Genomic DNA, 26,453 nt, shown 5'->3' with positions numbered 1-26,453 from the left:
AGGTGCCAGGAATTAAAACTTAGGTCCTCTTGCACACAGAACAACTGTTTTAGTATACTGAGCATCTCCAAGTCCCACCAGAGGCCACCTTAAGAAACAGCCATTGTTTAAGTTTGTACTGCTCTGAGTACCAGAAATCCCCACATACTCAAGTCTTGGGATTTCTGGGACATTGTATTGTCTTATCTCAGTGGGTGACTGCCTCACAAAACAGCCTTGGCATGGAGGGATGACTCAGATTTACCCGCTGAGAATTTGATAGTATGGAGAATCTAACTGACATAACGGGAAGGAAAAGGCAATACTCTCTAGAATCAATAGGTCCTGGACCTTGCAGTCTAGACCAGAGGCATGGCAAATTGAATGTAGTTTGAACCTGTGTCAGGATGAAGGATGCCATCATGACTTTTGGCAGAAGATCACACGTTTCCACCGCTTTTATGCCAGCATAGCGCTTTGTGGTTCCATTGCATCCCCATTCCCACCTTACCCAGCAGTGCTTTGGACCTGCCATGGCTCCACAGTTTTCTCCATCTCTATAGCACACAATCTAGTAAGATTCAGAGAGAATCCATGCCTGGAGATAGCACCATCCTATGTCAACTCATCCCAGCACACAACTCAGCAGAGTTGACTTTAATGAATGAGCTTTAACCATAACTCATTGCCACTCAAAACCTGTTGGATGCCCTGATAGAATAAGGGTGAAAACTTCTGGGTTTTCCTCTGCCCCTGTGGCTTAGAAAATCTGGAGAGAAGCTTTGCTCAGCATGGGCTATGTTCATTCCTTTCTATTGCTTATTCAACATTTACATTGGGAGCATTTCTTTCTTTACTTTCAAAAGGTGTTGTTTCCTTTTTATTTTTTCCATATGTTTTTTTCTTTTCTGTTGCTAGTTTTGTTGCAGTTATGAATTTTATTTTTGTTTTAAAAATTTACTTACTGTAGTCCTCAGAGCCTCATGTAGAGTAAGTGGGTTCTATATCTCTAAGCTACAATCCCATTCCTGTTAATATGAATTGTAGTCAGTTTCAGCAGTGACCCGATCCTGCTTGCCTCTGGTAAACATTTCAATTTAAATAATGGAGAGGGAAATTTGAACCGTTAAACTATTAGGCAGGATCAACTTCTTGGATCTTATGCATTGATTGTCTTTGAACTTTGACAGATCAAACATGATTTGTGTGTGTGTGTGTGTGTGTGTGTGTGTGTGTGTGTGTGAGAGAGAGAGAGAGAGAGAGAGAGAGAGAGAGAGAGAGAGAGAGAGAGAGAGAGAGAGAGAGAGAGCTGCTGAGGCTGGGTGTGTGTCATGGGTGTCCCTCTAAGGAGGCCTAAGAAGGCCATTGTGTGAAACATGAAGATGAAGCCTAGATTGACTGCCTTGGAGACTCCAAAATGTTGTAGATGCCAAAGCAATGGGATACCTGCTGAGGAAAGCTGCTAACAGGGAAACAGCCCAAAAGAAAGAAGTGTGTTGAAGTCAACAAAGCTAACAGGACTTGGAGATATAAAGAGGAATTTGATATCAGACATGAACATGCAGAGTTTGGAATTTGCCCAGCTGGTTTTCGGTCTTGCTTTGGTCCAGTATTTCCTCACTATGCTCCCTTCCCTACCTTTTTGGAAATGTTATGTATATCCTGTAACATTATATGTTTGAAAAATTTGTTCTACTTTTTGATTTTGATTTTACAGGGGTTTATAGTTAAGAGGTTTCATGAATCTCAAAGAAACTTGAAACTTTGGACTTTAAATAGGGTTTATCAAAACCATAGTCTCATACAAATGCCATTATATCCAGCAAATAGCACTATCAAGAGGATACTAGTCTTCCAATCATCCAGTTAAACTTGGACCAGTGCCACCTTGGAGTCCCCACTACTAACCCTTGTAGCCAATAAATGTTGTTTTAAAACAGCTTATACAGCTCTACTGTTTTGCCTTAAATGTTTCCTCAGCCAGCCTTCAGATGAATACCTGATTTCTACAGCATCATTTTGATGTATTACAATGTCCCCTGCTTACTCCCAGATAAAACTTAGCACTTCTTTAAGGACCAGTCTCCCCCTGCCCTCTGGGCATGTGTGTGTGTGTGTGTGTGTGTGTGTGTGTGTGTGTGTGTGTGTGTTATAATTTAAAGGTTGACCCCAACCAGCATACTGTCTGTACTATTAGTTTTCTGTAAATACATTGATGGCTGGTTGAGGTTGCAGTCCACCATAAGCCTAGCAGCTTTTTCTCTAAGACCAGCAATACGGAACTCCCTCCCTCCCCAGCAAAGCTTCCTGCTCTCTACCTGCCCTCATCTGGAGAATGTCCCTGGGCCTGGAGGACTGACCTTATCTAAAAGGTGTTTCTAAACCAGATGCCCGATTCATCTTTAGCTTGACCTTTGGCACAGATCCCTGCTAAGAAGACTTGCACTGGGAGCTCTGCTATAGGACCCTACTGCCACACATTAAGCCTTGTGATAGGAGTGTGCCACTTAATGCAAATTAGGGCTTGTCCCCAGGCTCTCCAATCCTATAGATTCCTTATACTCTGGAATAAAGTTGAGCTGATTCACTGAAATCTGTCTCCCAGAGGGCTGTCTCCACTCGTGCTCATGGGACGTATACAAAGCTTTCTGTCGCCCCTTCTGCCTCTTTCCCCTCTCCAGCTGGTGGCCAACAGGCCTAGAGGGAAAGAGGACTCCCACAATTTCCTTTGTAGATAAAAGCAAAAGAGAAACCCCAGCCCAGGCCAGTGTTTGCAGAGCAGATCATCTCTGGGAACTGATTCTAACTCTTCAACATTGGTTTGAATTGATGAAGAAAACACACCTCTGTTGCTTCCTGCTTTCTCCCGTGCCGTTCCTAGCCCTCAGCCCTTCTATCTTTTTCTCTGACTACAGAACAGTCAATGTGATTGTGCACAAGATCAAAGCATTTTTTCTTATGAAATAGCTGCGGTTAGTTCATCTTCCTATTGCCTTAAGCAAGATGAACGGCAGCCAGGAACCACAGGCTGAAAGCCAGATGTCACAGGTTCTGCTACTGGTTTTGACACTGAGTGGTTCGTTATGTTAGGCGTCCTCTACTCATATCAGGGCTTTATGTCCATTGGACAACAAGGAAAGTGCTGGGTTGGTTTATATGTCATTGTTCTTAGGCTACCTTAACAAATTATCACAAGCTAAGTGTTGGGTTAGCCCTTCCTTCCTTCCTTCCTTCCTTCCTTCCTTCCTTCCTTCCTTCCTTCCTTCCTTCCTTCCATCCTTCCTTCCTTCCTCCTCCTCCTCTCTCTTTGTCTCTCCTTCCTTCCTTCCTTCCTTCTTCCTTCCTTCTTTCCTACCTTTCTTCCTTCCTTCCTCCCTCCCTTTCTCTTTGTCTCTCCTTCCTTCCTTCCTTCCTTCCTTCCTTCCTTCCTTCCTTCCTTCCTTCCTTCCTTTCTTTCTTTCTTTCTTTCTTTCTTTCTTTCTTTCTTTCTTTCTTTCTTTCTTTCTTTCTTTCTTTCTTTCTTTCTTTTTTCTAGAGGCTGACAACTGAACTTCAAGTGCCAGCAGGTTGGTGTTCTTTCAGGCCATCGTCTTTGGTTTGCACAGGGTGTCTCCTTCGTGCCTTTCAATGTGGTAGCCCTCTGCACATTTGCCAGTGGGGTCACTTTGCATTTCCTGAATCCCTGTCATGATGACATCAAGCAGATTAGATTGGTACCCACATTCATGTTCTCATTTTACTGCTCTAATCTTTAGTGGGCCTGTGTCTAAACATAGTCACAAAGGTTTGGGGTGAGGGGGTAGAGCTTCAACATGTGAACTGTCAGGTATATACACACCAACTTTTAGTTTTTCCCCAGCGTGTTTTCCTCACTCCAAAGAAAAGACTTAAAAGCAAACAGTAGTTCCTTCCATTGGCACCTGCTCCTCATTGTTTCTTATCCTCAGCCCCCAACACCCAGGATGATGTTCTTACCAACAGCATTCAACATCCTGAACAGACTACCTTTTGTTTAGTCATTCATTTTGGATAGTTGCACTTCTTGGCTCATAAATAACAGTGTTATTTATGTAGAAGTTTTTGTATGGCTGACATTTTTAATTATCTTGAGTATATGCATAGGCCTGGAGTTTTTGCACCCTGTGGGAAAACTCTACATTGAATTTTTAGAGAATTAATAGGCTATGTCCCAAGGCAATCACAATAATCTATGACTTGTATTTTCCCTTCACAAAACAGCAAGTCTGTATTCCCATGCCAGTATCTAGAGACTCTCATCTCCACCTTGAGTGAAGAGTCAGGTGTACCAGACTGTTTGAAATAAATCCCTCCTATAGGGCATTTAGAAACATTAGGAAAGAGGACCTGAGCCACCTCCCTCAATCATCAGCACCTTGTAAAGACCCTCTCATGTGCACCCTAACACTGTACCACTCTATGTTGGAGCTTTCAGATGCACTGCAGTATCTCTCAATCCCCACATCTGTTTTGTTGTCTGTTCAGAGGGTTGCTTGAGAAATGGGTCCATGTCTTGGAATCACCTTCCCATCTACAACAGCTCTCAAGGAACTTTCATTTTGGTAACTGTTTGTAGTGTATATGAAACTAAGGATAGATAGATAATTAGAGCCAAGGATTTGGAGAAATGCAGTTCCTTTACTGTAAGGGAGTTCTATCCTAAATGCCTGCTCTGAAAGCTGGTGAGTTCTCTGACCTTGATTGTGTGTGTGACACCAGGCAGGACCACTTGTCAGGAATATTGCAAAGCTAATTTAGACTTCACTAAGGAGGCTGGATCTAATTTAAGATCACTATTACACCTGAGAAACCCTGAAAGTGTCAGCCTAGAAGCCAAGAGATGTATTCTAAACTCTGTGATGAGCCCCTGTGGGGTTGTGATGGACTCTTAACGATTCCTAACCTATTGTGAGTACCCCCAACCAAAGCTTCAGTCTGAAGGCATCTGCCAGGCTTCAGGAAGCTCACAGAGCACTGAGGTGAGAGTGTTGCTGGGGGAAATTGGTGAATAAAAAAAATGGTTGGATGAGTTTCCAGCCATCTGTAGTCTGAGACTTGAGTTGTGACTATTCGAATAAAAGAGGGCAAACTGTGGGCGTGTGAACATAAAAGCTAAGCAGAGTAAACAGGAGGTGTAGCTTAGAGATCTCACGGAAAGCCCTGGGAGCCTCTTAGACAAGAGGAGGGTTTTCTGTCATTATAGATTTTATAATTGTGCATAATGGCCAAGATTTCTGGGTGGGTCTCCAGCACAGGGGTGGAGTCAGTACATTCTTTTTCATTGCAAATTAGACGTGAAGACTTCACTCAATTGCAAGTCTGTTTTCCATGATGTACCTCTGTGCTCTGGTTCTGGTGTCTCTATCAGCCTGCATGACATTGGGTGAGTCCTTTTAAATACAAGTCAAAATACTTGCTCCGGGCAGAGGTAGACAGAGATGTGTGTATAACAAAGGCAAAATAGAACTAATTCTGCAGGGTTTTCACTCTCTTGACCTGGGTTCGCTTGTGGAGTGGCCCAGACCAGGGTTGCTCTGGGCCTGGACACACTGTGATTAGGAGAGGATAATAACTCTGAGACCCAGGAGCACGGGTTGGTGCAGAAAGGCCAGGAGTCAAACCTGTACATCATAAAGAGGGACAATGACCACTCAGTTTTCCTACTTGACTGGATGGTAGGAAGGACTAGATAGTTTGTTTGTTTGTTTGTTTCTAAAGTGTGTAGCATGGTGGTTGTTGAGAGAAAGTGTAAGAAACACATGGATGAATAAGGGCAGATTTCAAAAGGAGTGGATTAAAAGAAAAGATACGGTCAGGTCAACTCATCAGGATCTCATTACTGCTGGAAAGGCATTGTTATTAGGGGTTCTTAAGAGAAAAGATACAGAACTGGGTGAGGGGCAAAGAGGAAGAATCAGGTTCAGGCAGGAAACACAAGAGTAGGAAGTCTTTGCAAGCTGCTCTTTAGGATGTCCTCTGCACAGAGAGCTGACACAGCATAAGCAGGTGTAGGATGTGTTTGAATTGCAAGGGAAACTAGGGAACACTGCCTGCTTTGATTGTGTGGTGTAAGGTTCTAGGGGATGAGCGCAAAGAAAATGGTCCATGCTATGGGGTCTGGATAAAGGAAATGGTTAGGGTGCTGACACTAGATTGAATAAATCCTAAGAGTGACAGTTCCTACAGGGTAATGGGGTCCTACAAGTGAAAGCATCAGCCACACAGAGTACAGCAGTCACGGTCAATATAAAGTATAGTATTGAGTCTCTCTCTCTCTCTCTTTTTTTTTTTTTTTTTTTGGAGGTGAGGACCGAACCTAGGGCCTTGTGCTTGCTAGGCAAGCGCTCTACCACTGAGCTAAATCCCCAACTCTGAATCTCAACATATAATCCTTCCATTTCATCAGCTGAGAAATTTAGGCTCATAAGAACATATACTCTTCCCAGAGTTACCTAGAAATTCATACTCTGATCTACCTCTGGCTCTTGGATCCAGAGCAAATGCTCAGCCTTCCGGGACCTGACAGCCTCATCCTTTCTTGAGTTTTATTTCCTGTGGACATAAGATACCGAGAAAGTCCTAGAACTGGGTAACAGTAAGAAAGGAATATGGAGAAGAATGCTTCTGTGCAGCTGGTTACCCTGGCAATGCTATCACAGCTCCATCTTTTGGAGGTCCATACTTCCAAAAACTGGTAAGTGGGAATATTAACAGTACCTGGCAAGACTTTGGGGACTATTAAAGGAACTGAAATGTGAATTTGGGGTATAGGAGATGTCCAATCTGTGACCATTCCATACAGTGTAAGTAAGTGGTATCAACTGTTGCCAACACTCTTGTCGCCCCTACTCATTAGAGCCAAATACACGTTACGCTGGCTGCTATGGGGGAAGTTCATCACTGAACCCTCGGTGTTTATAAGCTGACACTCAACAGTTTTGCCATTCCTCCTCTTCTGCTGCCTAGGCTCCCACGGTGCCTGTCCTCCTGACACCGCTCTTGTGGCTGCTCTAGCTCTAAACTCTATCCACGCCTGTTTTCATCGTTGGATCTCTCTCTTCCTTTACACCTCCTCTCCCTTCCATAAAGTCACATACACCCTTGCCATATACTCTCACTTCAAGTGGGTCATAAGAAGGTCCTGACCTTCTTCTGGTATTGAGATGACCAAACCAGTGGCATTTCCCTTTCTTTTTTGCTTCTTCTTGCCTTACTATCTATCCCAAGCTAGCCTAAACTTGAGGTGATCCTTGGACCTTAGCCTCAGTCACAAGCATGCCCCATCACTGGTTAGAGGAATCTTTCACCAAGACATTTCACTGCATCTCATTAGGAGCCAGCATCACTTACTCCCACTTTAGTACACTTTCTTTACTTTGGCTCCACATCAGGGCAGTTAACAAGTCCTCATTCCTCATATATTTCTCCATATTTCTTCAGAGCATTTTCCTCTTAATTATAAATGGGCCCTACGCTCAGAAAAAAGAAAACTCTTAAGGTTCATGAAAAACTTCAACATGCAGTGTTGCCGTCTGTAGATCTCCCTATGTCCAGATTTTCCAGGAAGTCTGGTTCTAGTGGTGTGGTAATAATTAACACCAATGACAAAAACAGAAAAATGTAGAATTGACTTCTAATGACATTAGACATGGCTCCAAGCTTATAGCTTGGATTTCCTCAAAGAGTTTACAGTGTTAATGGCTCCTATCTCTATAAAGCTCATCTTAGACTTTTGACAGGGTTATGTTCTGATAATCTAATGATCTTAAAGAAAAACATACATCATTAGTTAAATGCCATTAAACCAAAACATCATAAATTGGGTATCAAATGTACATCTCTACTCCAATTTCATTTGGTTTTATTTACAGTAATTAGAAACAGAAACAATGAAAAGTAACCCAAATGTACACACTTTGGGTTTAGCTATTGAAGCCATGTGTTATGGATGTCATTTTATAAGCTACTTTTCCATGAAGACTCCTCAGTGCCACACACTATTTTTCTGTTTGATAAAATCTGGAGTTTTCTTGTGGGGCACATTCTAAGGATGTGTATTTTTCACCCGTACCATCTCTATGCAATGGGAAACAATGTGAAGATAAGAGGGTGCATGTCTTATAAGTAATACTCTGACTATTAACCAAATGATGAAACATCAGGATTGTTGATGGTGAAGTGTAGGAATGTCCTTCTGTCTCTTGAAGAAGGGCCACGCTGGTCCCCTCAGATCCCACAGCAGGTAGACAGGAGGAAAACTTCAAGGACATGAGCAAAGATCGCCTGCTTTGTAAGAATGGAGCCAATGGTTCAGACAGGGCCTGCCATCCATCTTTACATTTAGATGGCCCTACATAGAGTCAGCAGAATATCTTAGAAGATCATTGTGTTCTTGGGACCAAAACTGTTACTGCTGCATCCTACTCTATGGCATGAAACCTAATGTCATTCCCATCCCTAGCTTGTATCTGTTCATCCTAGCTTATCTTACCCTTCCTACAGAATTCTGCCTGTAGTCATATGCTGCCCTCCCTTCTTAGCCAAGCCCTGGGTTATTCTGTCTTACTCTTATTTCTTCTTGCTTATTTATCCCTTAGCCTTTCATCTTTCTTTACTTACATCAAGCACCAGTTCCAATGTGGTGGCACCAATCAGAAGGCCACCTTCCTTCCTCTAACTCTTATGGCATCTACCTGGGTCTTTTCACAGGATACAAACTCTCTCATCTCAGCATTTCTCAGCCATTATGAGATAAGGGGTAACCTCTTGTTTGGTCCTGTTTATTTCAGTCTAGCCTCTTTTTGCAGAGACCTTCTGGTGACCGCTTTTCTAATCCTAACCTCAGCTTTCTTTTCCACTTGGTGCTCTGACATAAGGGCAGTTTTCTTCTTAGTGCTTTTATGTCAGAAGCAAATGAGACCTCTAACGGTTCAAATGACTTATTATCCAATGCCACATCATAAAAGTGCCCAAACCCACCTAGAACCCAGGTCTGACCTTTTCCTTCTGATGAATTTATGTGTCCTCTCTTTGTTTAGCAGGACACCCATCCTCACCACCCGTGGTGAACACCGTTTATGGGAAAGTCCTGGGGAAGTATGTCAGCTTAGAAGGATTCACACAGCCTGTGGCCGTCTTCCTGGGAGTCCCCTTTGCCAAGCCTCCTCTTGGATCCCTGAGGTTTGCTCCTCCACAGCCTGCAGAGCCCTGGAGTTTTGTGAAGAATGCCATCTCTTACCCTCCTATGTAAGCTGCTGGGGTGGTTATCTCCTTCAGTTAGGAAATATTTCTGAGTGATACGGGAAGGAATCAAAACAGTTCTCTGATCTACTGTACACTGTTTTGGAATTCTTCTGGAATACCCTAGAATCATTTCAGAACCATAGTAGCTTTCTAGAGTCCTCTGTTCAGCACACATGCATTGAGCCCCTCTTGTGAACCAGGTATGTTCTAGTGTGAAGATCCATTAACGAACCAAGTTCAAATTCCTAGAATCGTTGAGCTGTGTTTCAGTAGGAGGGAAAGACAAGAGAAAGCACAGAAGTTTACAAATAAATAATGTAATATGTTAGAATATGATAAGGAAGGAAAAGAGGTATCCCGGGGTTATCTACCCTAGTGTTGTCTCTTCTTTGCTGAAAATTAATGGGGAAATGGAGAAGGGGATGCCTCTCCCAGACCTAACTAGCCATCCACTAACAACCTGAACAATGGTTTGTGTGCCTCAATTATCCTGATCAGATGATAAAAAGACCAGCAGTTCTATATGGCCTCGTAGCCACCCCCAGAGAACCCAAGACACTCACAAACATCAGTTCAGATGTTATTTCTCCTAAGCAAGGGATGTCTGAGGATATCTAAGATTCCACATCTGGCTGCCTTCTTTTCTTTTATGAAATCATGTCTGCTGTCTTTAATGCTCTGATCCAAATGCAATGCATAAGTACTACAGACAAGTTAAGAAACACACAGAAGCCAATGGAAGAAAACAGAAAGCACATGCAATGTCCTATCACAAGAGAACTGTTCTTGTAGCATTGACCTTACTTTTCAGTCATTTGCCTGTTGTCTACTTCCCAAACAATGCTTCATACATTTGGACCCCTTGCTTTTGTTGACTTAAGAAAGCCTTCAGATACCACTTCTTAAATATAACACCAGTGGCACAGACACTGAGAGAAACAATTAATAAATGGGACCTCCTGAAACTGAGAAGCTTTTGTAGAGCAAAGGATATGGTCAATAAGACAAAATGACAGCCTACAGAATGGGAAAAGATCTTCACCAACCCTACATCTGACAGAGGCTGATCTCCAAAATATATAAAGAACTCAAAAAGCTAGGCATCAAAATACTGAACAATCCAATTTAAAAATGGGCTACAGAGCTTAATAGAAAATTCTCAACAAAAGAATTTCAAATGGCTGAAAGACATTTAAGTAATTGCTCAACATCCTTAGTCATGAGGGAAATGCAAATCAAAACAACTCTGAGATATCATCTTACACCTGTCAGAATGGCTAAGATCAAAAACACTGAAGACAGCTTATGTTGGAGAGGATGTGGAGCAAGGGGAACACTCTTCCACTGCTGGTGGGAATGCAAACTTGTACAGTCCACTCTGGAAATCAGTATGGCGGTTTCTAAGAAAATTGAGAATAAGTCTTCCTCAAGACCAAGCTATACTACTCTTGGGCATATACCTAAGGAATGCTCAATCTTACCAAAAGGACACATGCTCAACTATGTTCATAGCAGCATTATTTGTAATAGCCAGAACCTGGAAACAACCTAGATGCCCTTCAACTGAAGAATGGATCAAGAAAATGTAGCACATACATACAATGGAGTACTACTCAGCAGTAAAAAACAATGATATCGTGAAATTTGCAGGCAAATGGATAGAACTAGAAAATATAATCCTGAGTAAGTAATCCAGACTCAGAAGGACAAACATAGTATGTACTCACTCATAAGTGGATACTAGATGTGAGGGGAGGGATGGCCAGACTGCAACCCACAGCTCCAGAGAGGCTAGCTAACAGTGCAAGACCCTAGGAGGGACATATGCATGGTCCAGTAAAGGAGAAGTGGATGAGATCTACATGAGTGGACTGGGAGCGGGGCAGAGAGTGAGGAGTGGGGATGAGAACATAGGGAAATGGGAGGGTCGAGCTGGAACAGGGACGGAGTGGGAGGGCAGGGAGGGAGATACCATGCCTCATTATGGTCAGATGTAGGGTTGGTGAAGATCTTTTCCCATTCTGTAGGCTGTCATTTTGTCTTATTGACCATATAGATGAGGACATCATGGGAAAAGGAAGAGGCAGGGTGCTGGGGAGGCTCTCAGGAATCCACAAGTATGACCCCACCTTGGAGTGCTGGCAGTGGTCTAGAGGGTGCCTGACGTCTACTCTAGTGACCGTACTCTGGTGACCGGTCTAGTGAATACCCTAACTGCCATCATAGAGCCTTTGTTCAGTGACTGATGGAGGCAGATGCAGAGATCCACGGCCAGGCACCAGGCTGAGCTATGGGAATCCAATCGATGAGAGAGAGAGAGAGAGAGAGAAAAAAAAAGAGAGAGAGAGAGAGAGAAGGGATTCTGCAGGCAGGAGACGTCAAGATCATGATGTAAAGATGTGCAGAGATGACTGGCCACACTGGTGGAAGCCCATGAACTGTAGACTAGTGGCTGTGGAGCCTCTATGAGACTGGACTAGGCCCTCTGGATACGGAAGACGGTTGTTTGGCTTGAGATGTTTGGGGGCACTCAGACAGGGTGATCGGGATCCGTTCCTGGCACATGGGCAGGCTTTTAGGAGCCCAGTGGCAGTGGTGTGACGCCTTGCATAGCCTTGGTGCAGTGAGGAGGGGCTTGGACCTGCCTAGGTTCAGTGTGCTGGGCTCTGCTGACCCCCTGTGGGAGAACTTGACTTGGGGAATGTGGGGATGTGGGGTAAGGCTTGGGAGGGAAGGCTGGGGGTGGGAGGAGGGAGGAGATGGGATCTGTGGGTGGTATGTAGAGTGAGTAGAAAATTTCTTAATTAAAAAAAAAAAGAAAGCCTCCAGATAATAATTTTCTGACTTCACTTTAGCCATGTGGCAACTTCATCATCCTGGCACTGAGAGCCTCACTGTTACTTATACATACTGAGGCCAGTGTGACTTCCATCTGTGTCACATAAGACTGGATCATGTTAGTTATAATTTACTTGAATTAAGAAACTGCACAGCCTGAAGCATCTCAGCTGTGTGATCTTGGGCAGACTGTCAAACTTCCCTGTCTTTGTTTTCTCATCTACAATCTTGGGAGTAAAAGTAGAATCCAAGTGTAGGGATGATTTGCCATGTGAGTTTGTACATTACGAGAATTTAAATCAGTGCCAGACACAATTGCTACCATTTCACCTTTGAACTCTGTTATCAGATAATACAGGAGTGATTACTGGAATAAGAAGATGATAAAGGCTGATATGCAACCCTCTAAGCACTCACCTCACATGGACCTGGGGTTTGGGACCCAGAGCAAAGTATGAATTCACTCAAGGCCATCCAGCTCATCAATGGCTGAGGCAGCCTAGAAGGCAGTTCTTATGAGGTCATCACACAAAGCTATTACTCCTGACCTGCAGCAGGCTGTCATTGGAGGTAGCCTTTCTGGTTAATAGAAGTCTCCTAAGAAGTAGAGTATGGAGGAGCACAGATACCCGGAAGCCCCTTGTACAAAGCAAATTGAAGGCACAGCCCTGTTACTGGTAGTGTGGGGATATTATCTCCCAGAACAGGGCACTATATGAGCCTGTCTGTCCTTGAGCCAAAGCATCCCAAAGACTCTAGGAAGGGGAAAGCATCAATTTTATCTCCATCTTCAGGGCTGGGAGACTCTTTGAGTCCCAGGGTTCCCACTAGTAATTTTAGATACCCTCTTACCAATTACACATAAGTCTGGTCCAGTGAAAAATAGCTCCACCCACAGCATCAAGCCTTCAAGTACAGTGCTGGCCCTAAGGTGGCATTTTCAGCTTTGTTCTGGAGGAGCATCTGGTATTTTTTCTCCTCTCCTAGGTGCTCCCAAGATGCGGTGAGAGGGCAGATGGTCAATGACCTCCTAACCAACAGAAAGGAGCGCATTCCTCTTCAGTTTTCTGAAGACTGTCTCTACCTCAATATTTACACCCCTGCCGACTTGACAAGGAGCAGCAGGCTGCCAGTAAGCATGGGGACCACTGACGCAGACTCATGAGTTCCAGCATCCAGATCTCTGTGCATCTAGAAGTCAACAATGGCAACTGGGCACAGAGCACCATGGGCAGACTGATTCAAGAGTTCCCTCACCAGTTTTCCTTATTTCACCATCACCCAAAGACATCAGATCTGCTGCCCACCTGGAATTACATCTTGATTTTTGCATACTCTCTTATGCTACTGAAAGGAAAAAGGCTACTTTCAGTTATTAAATTAGAATCTGTTCCCAGAGCAGCTAAGACACAATTTACAATGATGTTGGCACCAGAAGGAATCTTAGAGAAAAATGAGCAGCCAAGCCTTTCTCTACAGATAGAGAAACTGAGGCTCAGGTAGGGAAGGAAAGGCACACAGAAGAGAACAAGTGCTTGGGTCTTCCATCTTCACGCCTGTGCTCCTAGGCAGGGGCTGGTGAGGGAGATGTGTGCTGCCTTTGTCTCCACATTACCTGTGGCAACTATCACTACCATGATGGCAGTGTGGAAAGAAGAGTCTGGGGCAATCTCATAAGCACTTTTTCATGCCCTTTGCCAACCACCTGTGATTTTATTATAGATCCTTCTCCTCCCTAGTTGCCTTTGGCTTGTGCTGATGACCCAGTGAGTCAGCATTTCCTATAGTAATGAAGAGGCAGGGGTAGGGCAGCCTGCCCATTATAGGCCAGAGTTACTTGGGGAGGATGACTGTAAAAGAGATGATCCTTGAAGTGGAATAAGGAAGGGTGTGAGCATCCACCCAGTCTCCCAGAATCCTCTAGGATAGAACTCATAATGTCTTGAGCATGTCATTGTCCACCAGCCCTTGAGCTCAGTCTTCACACAAGATGAGTTTGACTCAGTCCTTCCTTGGACATAATCAGTCCTATAGTAAGAGAAATAGGATCTCCTGGAGCCTGGGGGTAGGACACCTCCCAGCAATGCACACAAGCCTTGACCACAGGGTCTGGGTTTGAAACTTTGGTCTACATCCCACTTGCTGAAAGACCAAGCCGTGTCTTACCTTCTCAGCTTCTTCTCCTCAAACAGGAGTTATCCATGTGAACACTGGATGGTGATTGTCTAGCCAGTCCTGGTTCAGTTGGCAGGACAGCAGCAACAATGTACCAGAGAGAAGGGATTATAGTCTTACTCTTGGCTAAAGCCCTAGAGTTGCAGGGGTTCCAATTCCTGTCCAGCAGCAGTTTACTGAGTTGTGGTCATAAGCCATGGCAGGAGATGGGAGCCCAGTGTGAAGCTGCTGGGGCCAGATGGTAAGTTAGGTCGTATCTCCAGCTTTCATTCAGGTGACATCTCATGCTTACCTATTTTCCTATCTGTCAAGTTGGACAATATAAGTGTCCACATTGTGAACAACCATTTTAAATTGCTCAGAATACTATTGCTGAATATGTTGTTACTTTTATTAGTAATGTTATATAAATATATAGCATATATAATGTTGTGTAACATTATAACTTTATTGTCTCTCAGTTCTATGACAGGTAAGCCTTTTAAATCCAGGAATCATGAAATTAGAGGCTATTGTGTGCTCCCTCGGCCTCAAGTCTACTCACATTCGTTGGTGTGTTCTAGGCACTCTGTAGCAGGAATCTTAGAGATTCTTATTAATAAAACAAACCCAGAGCCAAGTATTGGGGTGAAGCTGGAAGATCAGAGAGACAGAACAAGCCGCAGCCACCTCACCTGGCCAACTTCTCAGCTGGTTTTGTTTCCTCAGACTGGAAGCCTCCGTGTCCTCATATCCGAATGGATCTCAGCTGAACTGTGCTGCTAGAAGCCTAAAAGCTTAACCAGCCAAATGCTTCTAGTTTCTGGTCCTCACACCTTATATACCTTTCTGCTTTCTACCACCACTCCCTGGGATTAAAGGCTCGCTTTCTGGGATTAAAGGCATGTATCACCATGCCTGGCCATTTCCAATGTGGCCTTGAACTCAAAGAGATCCAGAGGGATTTCTACCTCTGGAGTGCTAGGATTAAAGGTGCGAGTGCCACCATTTTCTAGCCTTTGTATCTACTGGCTGTTCTGTCTCTGACCCCAGATAAGTTTATTAGGGTGCACAATATTTTGGGGAGCACAATACCACCACAGCACTCGGGTAGTAAAATGACTGAAGACTTCACAGAGGATGTGTATTTAACTGGGCTTAGCAGGATCGGGGAGAACTTGACTGTGCAGAGACAACAGAGAGAGGGAACATTGGGAAGGGGTGCCATTGAAGATGTGTGTGGACCTTGAGACAATCACTCAGGTACATTAGTATTAATAGAGCTGAAAGTAAGATTTGAATACTGCTCCTTGATCATTTTCAGGCATTGGAATGGTGCAGTGGTCAAGAGCACATGACCTCCCTGGCCCCTTTGTTTCCCATGATAATGTTTCTTACTTTGAAAAGACCTGAATAGACACAGAACAGGGCGGGGTCTGTAGGGAGAAGTAGAGATGATGACTGTGATGGCCTCCTGGCCTAGCCAGGCAAGATGAGGACAGAGACTCCCTTTCACAACCGGCTGGCACTCCTTGAATTTGAGTGGTGGTCCCTCAGAGCCAGGATCTGGCCAAAAAAGCCAAACCAGAAAATGTATGAGCTCCTTCTCAATTCTATTCCTATGAATAGAATGGTTCTTTTCTTGTTGTCCAGGTGATGGTGTGGATCCATGGAGGAGGACTGATAGTGGGTGGAGCATCCACCTATGATGGACTGGCCCTCTCTGCACATGAAAATCTGGTGGTGGTGGCCATTCAGTATCGCCTGGGCATCTGGGGATTCCTCAGGTAGGGTTTTGGACCTTTCTATCTGCCTTATTAGACCTGCATTGGTCTCTCTCTCTTCCCCTCTCTCTCTCTTCCCCCTCTCCCCCTCTCTCTCTTTTAAAATAGGAATTTACCTGAAACTGATTGATGATAAAAACAGATTTATTTAGCTCAGAGTCTGGGTGGCCCAAAGCCACCAAATAGACTCGGCTATTTCAGCAGAGTTGGGTGATGAAAGGTTCTACCTTATAATGCATTAGTGGAGGAAAAGAAATTTAGTCTGTAGGATAAAGAGCAAAGCACATGGGAGGGAAATAAGCTGGGGAGGAGAGGGAGACAGGTTAATGTCCTAGTTTTTTTATTGCTGTGATAAAATATCATAACCAGAGGCATTTGAGAAAGAAGGGGCTTATTTGGCTTATACATCCCAATCACAGCTGATAGGGCAGGAATTTGAGAAAGGAACTAAAACAGAGACCATGGAGGAATGTTCTTTACTGGTTTGCTCTTAAGGCTCACTGATTTTACTTTTCATATATCAGAGGACCACCCATTGAGACCACTCTTCCATCATCATTAATCAAGACACTGTCTCCACAGTCTTGCCTACAGGTTAATCCAATGGAGGCATTTTGTCAATTGTCCTTCTCTTTTTCCAGGTGATTCTAGCTTGGTTCAAGTTAAAAAAAAAAAAAAAACTGTAAGCACAGGTATACTCACACAGGTACAAGCTCACTGTCTCAGAATGTAACCTGATTTCCCTGAGCACACAGATCCTAAAAGAATACAGTGTACCCAATGACCTAATTACTTTTCACTGGGCCTCGCCTTCCACAGATTCTATCACTGCATAATGCCGCGTCTCTTTAGGGACCAAGGCCCCAGCACATGAACCCTGTCACATCAATCATATCCAAACCATGGAATCTGCAAAGTCAAACAGGCATTAGTGATGTCATTCTTCATGAGGCTATTCGCTATGTTTCTTCATGATGTTTCCAGGTCCGTCTTTCTCGGACCATATCCCCCTTCATTCCACAACCACAGCTGCCCGCTTCCTTCTGAGCTCCCTTTCAGGATGTTTACCCTACCCACCACACTCACGCTTGCCTTGTGAGGGCTGCTCTTCACGTTGCTGCCACTTAAGGACTCATCCAATTTCACTTGTGCCCTCAGCTTCCCGCCTCCTCTATGACAGGATCAGCACCAGCATTGCCCTGGGATGTTTGACTTCTTCTCCCAGGAAACCGGGGAAGGAGGGGACCCGTGTAGGGAGCTCAGTTAGTGGTGCTACAGGCCAGTTTTTAACTAACGGCCCTGCCAGGCTGTTCTCAAGGCCAACCATGACCTCCACCAGTGCTCATCCCAAGCTCATGTGGCTCACTACACCAGCCATAGACAACCTATTCTGGCCCTTTTGAGAGGCTCCCATTCCTGGCTTTGGCCACTTCCCTCCTCCTCAGTGGCTCCTTCTTAGTTCTTCTACTCTCTGTCTTCAGGCTACATGTGTCTTCCTCTCCACTAATGCCCTGAGCAACCCCAGAAGTACTAACATAGCTCCCTTTTTGTAGTCTTCACCTTTGAACCCCAGGTGCTCCTATTTAGTTAACACCTCATCCCTCCTCTGGCTGTGTGCAGGGCACATACCACATCGCAAGGCCTTTGTCACCAACTAATTGTTCCCTACAACAAAGACCTTGTCTGTTTTCCATAAGATCCTCTGCATAGCTGCTGGCAGCTCCAACTTCCTGAGTGCTCTGGACAAAGACCTTGTAGGCTTTTGGTCTCCTCTTTTTCTCCTAGCCCACATCCAACATCCATCTCTTCATTTACTAATCAAAGCTCTAAGTCTCCAGCCTGTTATAACCCCTTAGTTTTTATAAACCTGTTAATTTACTAGGAGAGTGCTCCATGGAGTGTCCAGAATGCTCTGGGAGATGCCTGAGTCAAGTCAGGCCTCTGCACAATGTTCACCATTATTTACAACAACAGAGACTCTTGCCAAGTCTCCCAGTCCCTGTTCTACCTACAATTCATAGCAGCCACCTGCTATGTACCTGATGCTTCTTCTAAAGTAAATTTCATCCTCTAGACCAATGGTTCTCAACCTTCCTAATGCTGTGACCCTTTAATACTGTTCCCCATGCTGTGGTGACACCCCAGCTCTACAATTATTTCATTGCTACTTCTTAACTGTAATTTTGCTACTGTTATGAATCATAATGTAAATGTCTGATGTGTGACCACCAAAGATGTTATGACCCACAGGTTGAGAACAGCTGTTCTAGACGCTAATAAGACCCAGATTAATTTTATTTAGGTCTATACCAAATGCCATCATCTCAATGAGGCCTTCCCTGACCTCAGTACTGCCTCATGATTTTATCTTTGCCTCTTTCTTTGTGACTTTCTTTTTCTAGTGGCATGATACACCCTTTGAATCTGTTGGTTTGTGGTCTGCAGTATAAAATTAATGTAGACAGATTTTGTCTTTTGTATCCTAGAAGTACAGCTGGATGGATGATGGGTACTTAGTACATAGTTGCTAAAAGAAATAGTGAGAGCCCCACAAAGATCAATGTAGGGATGAGAGGCAGGTGACATCCTCTGGGTCAGGCATTAAAGCATAGCTTAGTTCTGGAAGGTCCCCTAAGTCCACCCGAGGACCCAAGAGCCTTGCTATTCTATTTATGCCCCTAATATTTTCTTGCAGCACAGGGGATGAACACAGCCGGGGGAACTGGGGTCACTTAGACCAGGTGGCTGCACTGCGCTGGATCCAGGACAACATTGCCAATTTTGGAGGGGACCCAGGTTCTGTGACTATCTTTGGAGAGTCAGCAGGAAGTGAAAGTGTCTCTGTTCTTGTAAGTGTCCCTGGCAATCCCTGCCTAGTTTTGGTAAAATTGATGATGGGACCTCTTGGAGACCAGCTATCTTCAAGGGCCACAGATATCTTTATTTTCAATACAGGAGTTCAGGAATTCTTGCAGAATACTTGATGGGGAGGAGCTAAGGAACAAACTAACTCTGGCTTCTAGAAAGTTCAGTGTCCAACTTTGTTTTCTAGAATCATAAGCATGTCCAGTTACAGTTTGGGACATGGACAATCCTAGTCTTCTCGCTTGGTTAATTTCCTCCCTTTGTTAATAATCATTTAGCATCAAGACCCACCACTTCTTATTGGAAATAGAGTTGAGTATGAACCACAGACAGGAAGAAGTAGTTTCTAGGCTCCAAGGCAGATCTACATGCTATGGCCTTGAGTGCTAATGACCATCAGGGAACTCTGAGGTGTTCTTGTGACTTGTCAATAACCAAGAGGGAGGGCAGCTGACTCTGGAGCAGAGGGATGAATTTTGCTTGGAGGTGGGTGAGAAGAGGAACAGGTAGAAGTGAGATGGGCAAACCCTAGCAGGGGATATGGGACACAAATGCATGGAGATATAAATATTTTGCTAATGTTGGGGGTGGAACTTAGGGAAACCCAAAGAGAAGCTTAGAAGTAGAGAATTTTTGTGGACCATAAAAACACTACTAAGTGCTAATTCACAGTTGAGGAACCATATCTATCGCCATTCTCTCTCCATACTCCCTCTCAATCAATCCATAAATCTACCAATCTATCATCCATCTGCATCTATTGATCATCTTAAAACCAATGCATATATTATATAGATACATATTTATCATATGTTCATTGATCTATGCATCTATCTATAATCTATCAATCTATCACTCATCATCTCTTTATGTCTCTATCCATTCTCTGACTTCATATAATCTAATTATATTCCTTTTTTACAGTGAAACTTTCCTTAATAATGTAGGGTGATACAAATATTTCCATAAACATTAAACATTCTTACATAACGCTATGATTTATAAGTATACACTATTCTACATCAAAACTGAGAAATTGCTTATTTACTCAATGACCTAATATATGGATATTGAAGTATTCCAATTGTTTCCATTATAATTAAACATCTTCTGTACTTCTGATCATTTCACACTTCCCCTCCCCCTTTCCTCTTCTCTACCCCTCTCTCTTTCACTTTCTGTTAGTTGCCCCATAAGCTATATCCTCAACCCTTTTTTATGATGACCTCCTTTATTATGGTAAGTTCTGAGTAATAAATATTCCCTTGCAGAATTTGTGGCAAGGAATTGCCAGAACTCTCTTTCAGGTAGTTTTGATCATCATGATGGCACTTGCCATATACTTCCTGTTTTGTTTCTTAGTGTGTATTCTGGTTCCACTACACTGAGGTTTTGTGGAAGATCTCAGATCCAAGGTCTCAGAAAAAGGCCAGGAAAGATGAGGCTCCCTCATTTCCACAGATTGCCACAGTCCCTAGGTGAATGGGTGGGGTAGGGGAGAGTGTAGAAGGAGACTTAAGTGGCAATAGAAGCCATGAATGTGAGAGTTCAGCAAGGGGGTGGGTGTATGGGAGCAGTTAGAGGGAGGAAAGGGAAGGGGGAAACTATGATCCCAAAAATTATTATAAAAAGGGTAAGCTGGCCCTTTGGTGTGTATAAATTCTCCCCTCCTCTCCTCCTTCCTAACAGGTGTTGTCTCCTCTGGCCAAGAACCTCTTCCACAGAGCCATTTCTGAGAGTGGTGTGGTCTTCACTTCCGGTTTATTTATGGAGAATACCACTTCACTGACTGAAGTAATACCACCCTGGACAACTCCTGTGTCCTTTCCTCTGATCTCCTGGGGCTCTGGGTGGGGGCGTCCTTCTGCTTATAAGATTCAACTCAAGAGATTCCTGAGTAAGAATGGCTGAACAGGAAGGGCTTTTAGGGCCTCGTCTAAGCCACACTCTGCTGGTGCCTGACCTGAATCATGCTATCCAGATGCCTTGCCGTTCTGCACAGCTTGAGTGTTGAGACAGGGTGCATGCCACCTATATTAGTTCTCATACATTGCGTGCTGGAAGCAGAAGTCAAATGATTGATAAGCAAGTGAATGGATCAGAACTAAACAGTGGAATCATAGATTCTTGCTCCTCACTTGTCTGTACCAGGCTTCTCTTGAGATACTTTGACATTTTATTCATTTTTAAAGTTATAAGGATACAGAATCAGATATGTGAAACATCAATATCTGATGTCACAATTATAATTGAAACAGAAAAAAAAAAATCCATGGGTCCCAGAAACCACACTGGCTGCTCTAGAGTGTTTTCAGGAACACTTTCCTGTCTCTAGAGATGGGGCTGAGGATAGACCCCACTATCTACACCAATGGTGGGTACTGATGTTGCTCTTGACCTCTGTGGTTGCCTGACATCTCTTACAGAAAGTTGCTGCTATTGCTGGGTGCAAAACCACCACATCGGCTGTCATTGTTCACTGCCTGCGCCAGAAGTCGGAGGACGAGCTCTTGGAGGTCATGCAAAAAGTGGTGAGTGTGTGGTCTAGTGAACATCCTCTATAGGCTTGGACCCAGGTTTCCTTCAGTCTTCTGTCATATGACTCTAAAGTGCCAGATGCAGGGTTTTTAAAATTATTTATTTATTTGTTTGTTTTTACCTATTGGGAGCAGTATCAGTCAATGATGCCAACTGCAAATTTTGTGCTTTCCTTTTTAAAATAGTTTTTTAGTTTTTGCAATTAAAATACAATTATGTAATTTCTCCCTTTCCTTTCCTCCCTCATGCCCCTCCTCTTGCTTTCTCTCAAATTCTTGACCTCTCTTTTCTTGTTGATGCATGTGTGCTGTGTGTGGGTGTGAGTGTGTGCTGTGTGTGTGGTATGAGTGTGTGTGTATGTGTGCGCGCGTGTGCATGAGCATGTGTGCGTGCAAATGCTGAAAATGAGTGTCAGTGAGCTTCTAGGAGTCACAGTTTTTTGTTGTTAGTACACACTTTGTTTTGAAGCCTTGACCAGGAAAAGGTATTGGTTGAAACAGAATCCTTAAGTAACTAATGTCTTAGTATGTGGCTGGGTCTGAGTGCTCTGAGAATATATTACTGAGAATCTGTACCTAAGCTTTCCATGCTATGGCTTCCCTCTGAAGCTTGCTTGTCTCCTGGGAAGATAAAAGTTAGCAGCACCCTACACTTAGACGCTATTTGCTAAGACACTGTCTAACACCAACATTTCAGCAATAGTTTTAGTTTAAACTTCGTTGAACTGAAACTGTTATGTATTCATTTCTAAGTATTAGCTGTGTTTGGGAATATGGTGACCCCATCTCATATCCAGATGTCTGAACTTAAAGCAGGTAGTGGGAGGGAATAGAAGGCTCATCCCGTCCGTTCTGCTAGTTCACATACCCAGCTCAAGCTCCCCTTGATGCTGCCACATCCTCTCCACTTTTGTTCCACAGGGAAATTGGGGTGTTCTAGCCAAGAAGGAACTGGCAGGGGGATGGTTGTGGGAGGATACAGGTGCAGGCCAGCAGACATTCTCCCCAGAGCTCCAGTGACCCTGACTCTAGGTCCCAGGACATGTTGACTTCCTGCTGCTGCCCCTCCCTCATCATGCTCCACCTGTACCCTGCAGAGAGAACCCCGTGTAGGGTTCTCATATATCAGCCAAGGCGGGCACTAGGAGCACAGCCCAAATGATCAGATTGTATACCAGGAAGGCTGACCACCATAATGTGCCTTTGTTTCCACAGAACTTCTTTAAGCTTGATTTGCAAGGAGACACCAAAAAGGTAAGGATGCTTTAAGGTTTGCAGCCTTACAGTGTTAGTCTTCAATTAACTACAGCTGGTGGAATTCCCCTTGGTGGAATCATACTCATTTCTTGTCTGTGCTGTTGAGGCCTAGAGCAGTAAAGTCACTCGATAGTTAGCACAGCCAAGGAAACCAGAGGCATGGCTGGCCCTGCTCCCCGACTGCCAGTTCAGTGCTCCAAATCTTTAATATTTTATCCTTTTCTTGTTTGCATTTCTTGCTTAAAAAGTGGTCCTATGAAAATAAATGACACTAGAACTTTCCACTACCAGAAGGATGAGATTGCTGGCCAAGAGTCTGGGGAGCCGTTGCTGAGCACAAACCTCTCCAGATGACATAGGGCTCAAGAGGTATGCAGGGAGGAGCCTGAGATGTCAATCTGGGCTATCACACTGCATCTTACACCATGGAAACTCCACCAGGGCCCTGCATCTCATCCCTCCTGCCCTTGCTCCTCCCAGCAGTGATCAGAGTCTGTCGAAATCAGTTTTGCAGCATCCTACACACCTGTCCTTTTCACTCCTTCCCCGAGGATCCCATCATCTCCTTTAAATGTCTATGAGGCTAAAATGAGACTCTTTTAGCCATTTAACAAAATTTAAAGAAGTACTTACTCCATGGTAGGATATGATTTTGAGCTGGGATACAGCAGTGAAACAGACAAGATATCTTCCCTCTTAAGGAATTCCATCCTGGAGGATGAGGGTACCATAGAAAGGAGGATGAGGGTAGCGTAGAAAAAATATTGAAATATGTTCTGGGTCTTGGTCATGCTTAAGACAAGAGAGAAAGTGGAAGCTGGGGACAGAATTCCCACTCCATGGCGTTCTACCCCATGGCTCAAACAGTCCCGGGATTAGACCTGCAGGAAACCAGTGCTGATCCAAAAGAGGGGAAGGACATTTGCCTATCTGAGGATGAGGCCATTCTGGGGAGTGGTCATGTGGTACCTACAGCATGTGATAAAACTTTGGAAAAGGGAAAGAGCCATCTAAAGTCGTGGATGTATGTGTTCAAACTTCACACAAGGATGACGACTTTGAAAAATCCACAGTGTAGGGCATGATTGTGAAGCTGAAGAATATGGTGTCATGTTACCCAGGGTGGGAAAAAAAATAAGTCCTGCCCATTTGGTGTTTTATTAAATCCTATGTCAGCTAATTCTTTTCAAAACATGTATGTGACATGGTGTGTCTTTGAATAGGACTTCACACATAAGGGTGTGGGTGTTAGCATGGTGGTAGGGGACTCAGAGGAAATGCATTCTGCATTTCCCCTGAAGCAGTGGCTTAGGAGCCACTAATTTAACCATGGTGATATTTTAATTGTGCTGAAATGTGATTTTTATTTGCATGTTAATAAATAAAGTTTGCCTAGAGATCAGAGGTCATTAGCGAGCCAGGAACAGAAGTCAGGTAGTGGAGGCCCACGCCCTTAATCCATCAAATGGCAGGCAGAGTCTCTGTGTGGTCAAGGACACAGCCAAGCGTGGTGACAGGAACCTTTAATCCCAGTACCAACCATAGATACTTGGAGGTCTGTATAGACAGGCAGTGATAAGGAAGTTGTGTGGTTGGATTTAGAGTCAATGAGAAGGCAGAACAGAAAGGCAATAAGTCAGATGGGAAGAAACACTCTCTCAGGGGAAGTGACGACAGTGAGTGGTAAGATAAAGTGGTCTTGGCTCTTTGCTAGTCCTCTGATGCCGGGCTTTTAACTCTGTATTTGGCTCTGTGTTTCTTATTTAATAAGACTGTTTAGAAATTCGTCTACATTCAACATTCATGACAACCTTACAGACCCAAGGTATAGTGAGGAATACCTCACTATAATAGTGTAAGGAATAGTGGGGATTAATTCTAGGTAATGTGCTACAATTGAAATATACATGGCACATGTTTAATTTGAGTTAGGATGCTCCTACCCCTTCTTTGCCATCATAACCTTGCCATAGACAGATGCGCCTAATCAGGCCTTTGTGACTCTAGACCGTTCACTCCCTTCTACTGACCCTGTGTTTCTGTGGCCACTGTCTGCAGCCATGGGGGTCTGTGTTCCAGCCGCCCCCTTGGTCAGGCAGAGCAGGAGACGCGGGTGATCTCTTACACAGTGCTGCTCTCCTCCCCAGCACTACCCCTTTACGCCAACTGTGCTTGACGGAGTGCTGCTGCCCAAGGCCCCAGAAGAGATTCTGGCTGAGAAGAGTGTCAACAATGTCCCTTTCTTAGTGGGGATCAACAAGCAAGAATTCGGCTGGCTGCTGCCAAATGTGAGCATAAACAGAACTGTTTGACAGGCGCCCCCCCCCCATTATTCAACCTGTTTGTGCACCCGTGAGTTCTTTGTTCAAGCCTTGCTTGGTGTCTCAGGCAGCTGTCCTTATTGTTATGAGTGGATTTTTCCATGGAAATATTCTGGGGCATCACCTATCACCTGTCACCTGAGAAATGCTGGCCTGGTAACACGCTGTCATTGCTTTTCCTTAATGAATTCTGGAATTCCCAGGTTTCTTGGGTCTGTAGAGACAATACTTGTGCAGATGAAATAACCAAATAAATCAAGGAAGGAGTGGAGAGTCCAGGAGTGTGGGCTGGGGCACAGAAAGACCTGCTTGTGCTTGGCTCCTCAAGTCTCAGGGATCCCCACGGGTGCTCTCGGTGCCTCAGGGACAGTGTTCAGAAGGTGATCTGACTGAGTTCACATTTGTTTCTAATAGGTAAGATGTTTACTTCTTTAGCAATTGCAGAACTCCCCAACAGTGGTTAAAACAGGGCAGGTTTTACCCAGGAATACAGAAACAGGGAAGGAAACATTAAACATGACCTGGACTCAAATCCCTGACACCAAGGCGGGGATGTTTTCAGTATGATGGATAGAATTGCCACTTTATAGTGACTTGTACAAGAGAGGTGGCAGGGGCCAGTCTCCCCATCAGTGGGCTGTCCCTGGAGAAAGTGTGATTTTTGCTTGAAAGCAATGGGCTTTCTCAGGCAGGCAGAGGAGGGGCTCAGTACCTTAAGTTGCTAAAACAGTGCTGGAGTCAGGGCTCTAAGAATAGAGTTCTTGATGGCGTCAGTACATGCTGAGAGTTTTGCATCTCTCACTGGGGGATTTTAGATGTCATCAAAGAACCTAGCCATAATGGTATAATGGTGACTTCCTCAGTTGGCAGGGTCTGTGAGGACCGAACCTGTTCCTCTATCCTTCAGCTTCTTGCTTCTATTTTACCCTTGTCTAAATGTCCCCACTGCCTATGGGAATGTAATTCCCCTAGCCTGATAGTAAGTATGTAAGCACCTTTACCTCATTCCTTCAGTTTCCATATACAAATCCACTTGTTTTATTGATTTTTGTTAAACTCATGGGAGAGCTAGAGTCTTCATTCCACAGTGGGCAGGGTGGTTGTCTCTTGTTCATTCCTGAGGATTCACAAATACTTAACTATTTTTTTTAAAACAGCTAATGGAATTTCCACCTACTGATGTAAAACTGGACAAGAAGATGGTCACATCACTCCTGACGAAGTCTGCTTATTTCTTCGTAAGCATCATATGATCCGTGGTAACTGGCTGGGGACTGGCCCGAATTACCGACCATTTCTTTTTCTTTTTTTTATTCTTCTCTCATACATTACATCCTGACTACAGTTTTCCCTCACTCCACTCTTCCCAGAACCGCTCCCCCCCCACCAGATCTACTCTTCTTCCATTTCCCTTCAAGAAAAGATCAGGCCTCATCCTTAACAGGGATTTCAAGCAA

The 26,453-nt window shown here is 44.1% G+C and overlaps 1 protein-coding gene across 1 annotated transcript in view; it reads left to right on the top strand.

Moving 5' to 3' along the window:
* The first annotated feature begins 2,982 nt into the window (after positions 1-2,982).
* Positions 2,983-26,453, top strand: part of LOC114694563 (carboxylesterase 1E-like) — a 36,102-nt gene continuing 12,631 nt past the window's right edge. The window contains exons 1-10 of the mRNA XM_037206473.1: positions 2,983-3,055; positions 9,036-9,243; positions 13,066-13,210; positions 15,886-16,019; positions 18,712-18,865; positions 20,571-20,675; positions 21,308-21,412; positions 22,634-22,672; positions 24,823-24,963; positions 26,154-26,234. Coding sequence (XP_037062368.1) covers positions 2,983-3,055; positions 9,036-9,243; positions 13,066-13,210; positions 15,886-16,019; positions 18,712-18,865; positions 20,571-20,675; positions 21,308-21,412; positions 22,634-22,672; positions 24,823-24,963; positions 26,154-26,234 — 1,185 coding nt within the window. The remainder of the gene's footprint in view (positions 3,056-9,035; positions 9,244-13,065; positions 13,211-15,885; positions 16,020-18,711; positions 18,866-20,570; positions 20,676-21,307; positions 21,413-22,633; positions 22,673-24,822; positions 24,964-26,153; positions 26,235-26,453) is intronic.

The sequence above is a fragment of the Peromyscus leucopus genome, chromosome 5 (genome assembly GCF_004664715.2).
Source record: "Peromyscus leucopus breed LL Stock chromosome 5, UCI_PerLeu_2.1, whole genome shotgun sequence".
Classification (NCBI taxonomy): domain Eukaryota; kingdom Metazoa; phylum Chordata; class Mammalia; order Rodentia; family Cricetidae; genus Peromyscus; species Peromyscus leucopus.
This window is presented reverse-complemented; position numbering and strand designations above follow the sequence as displayed.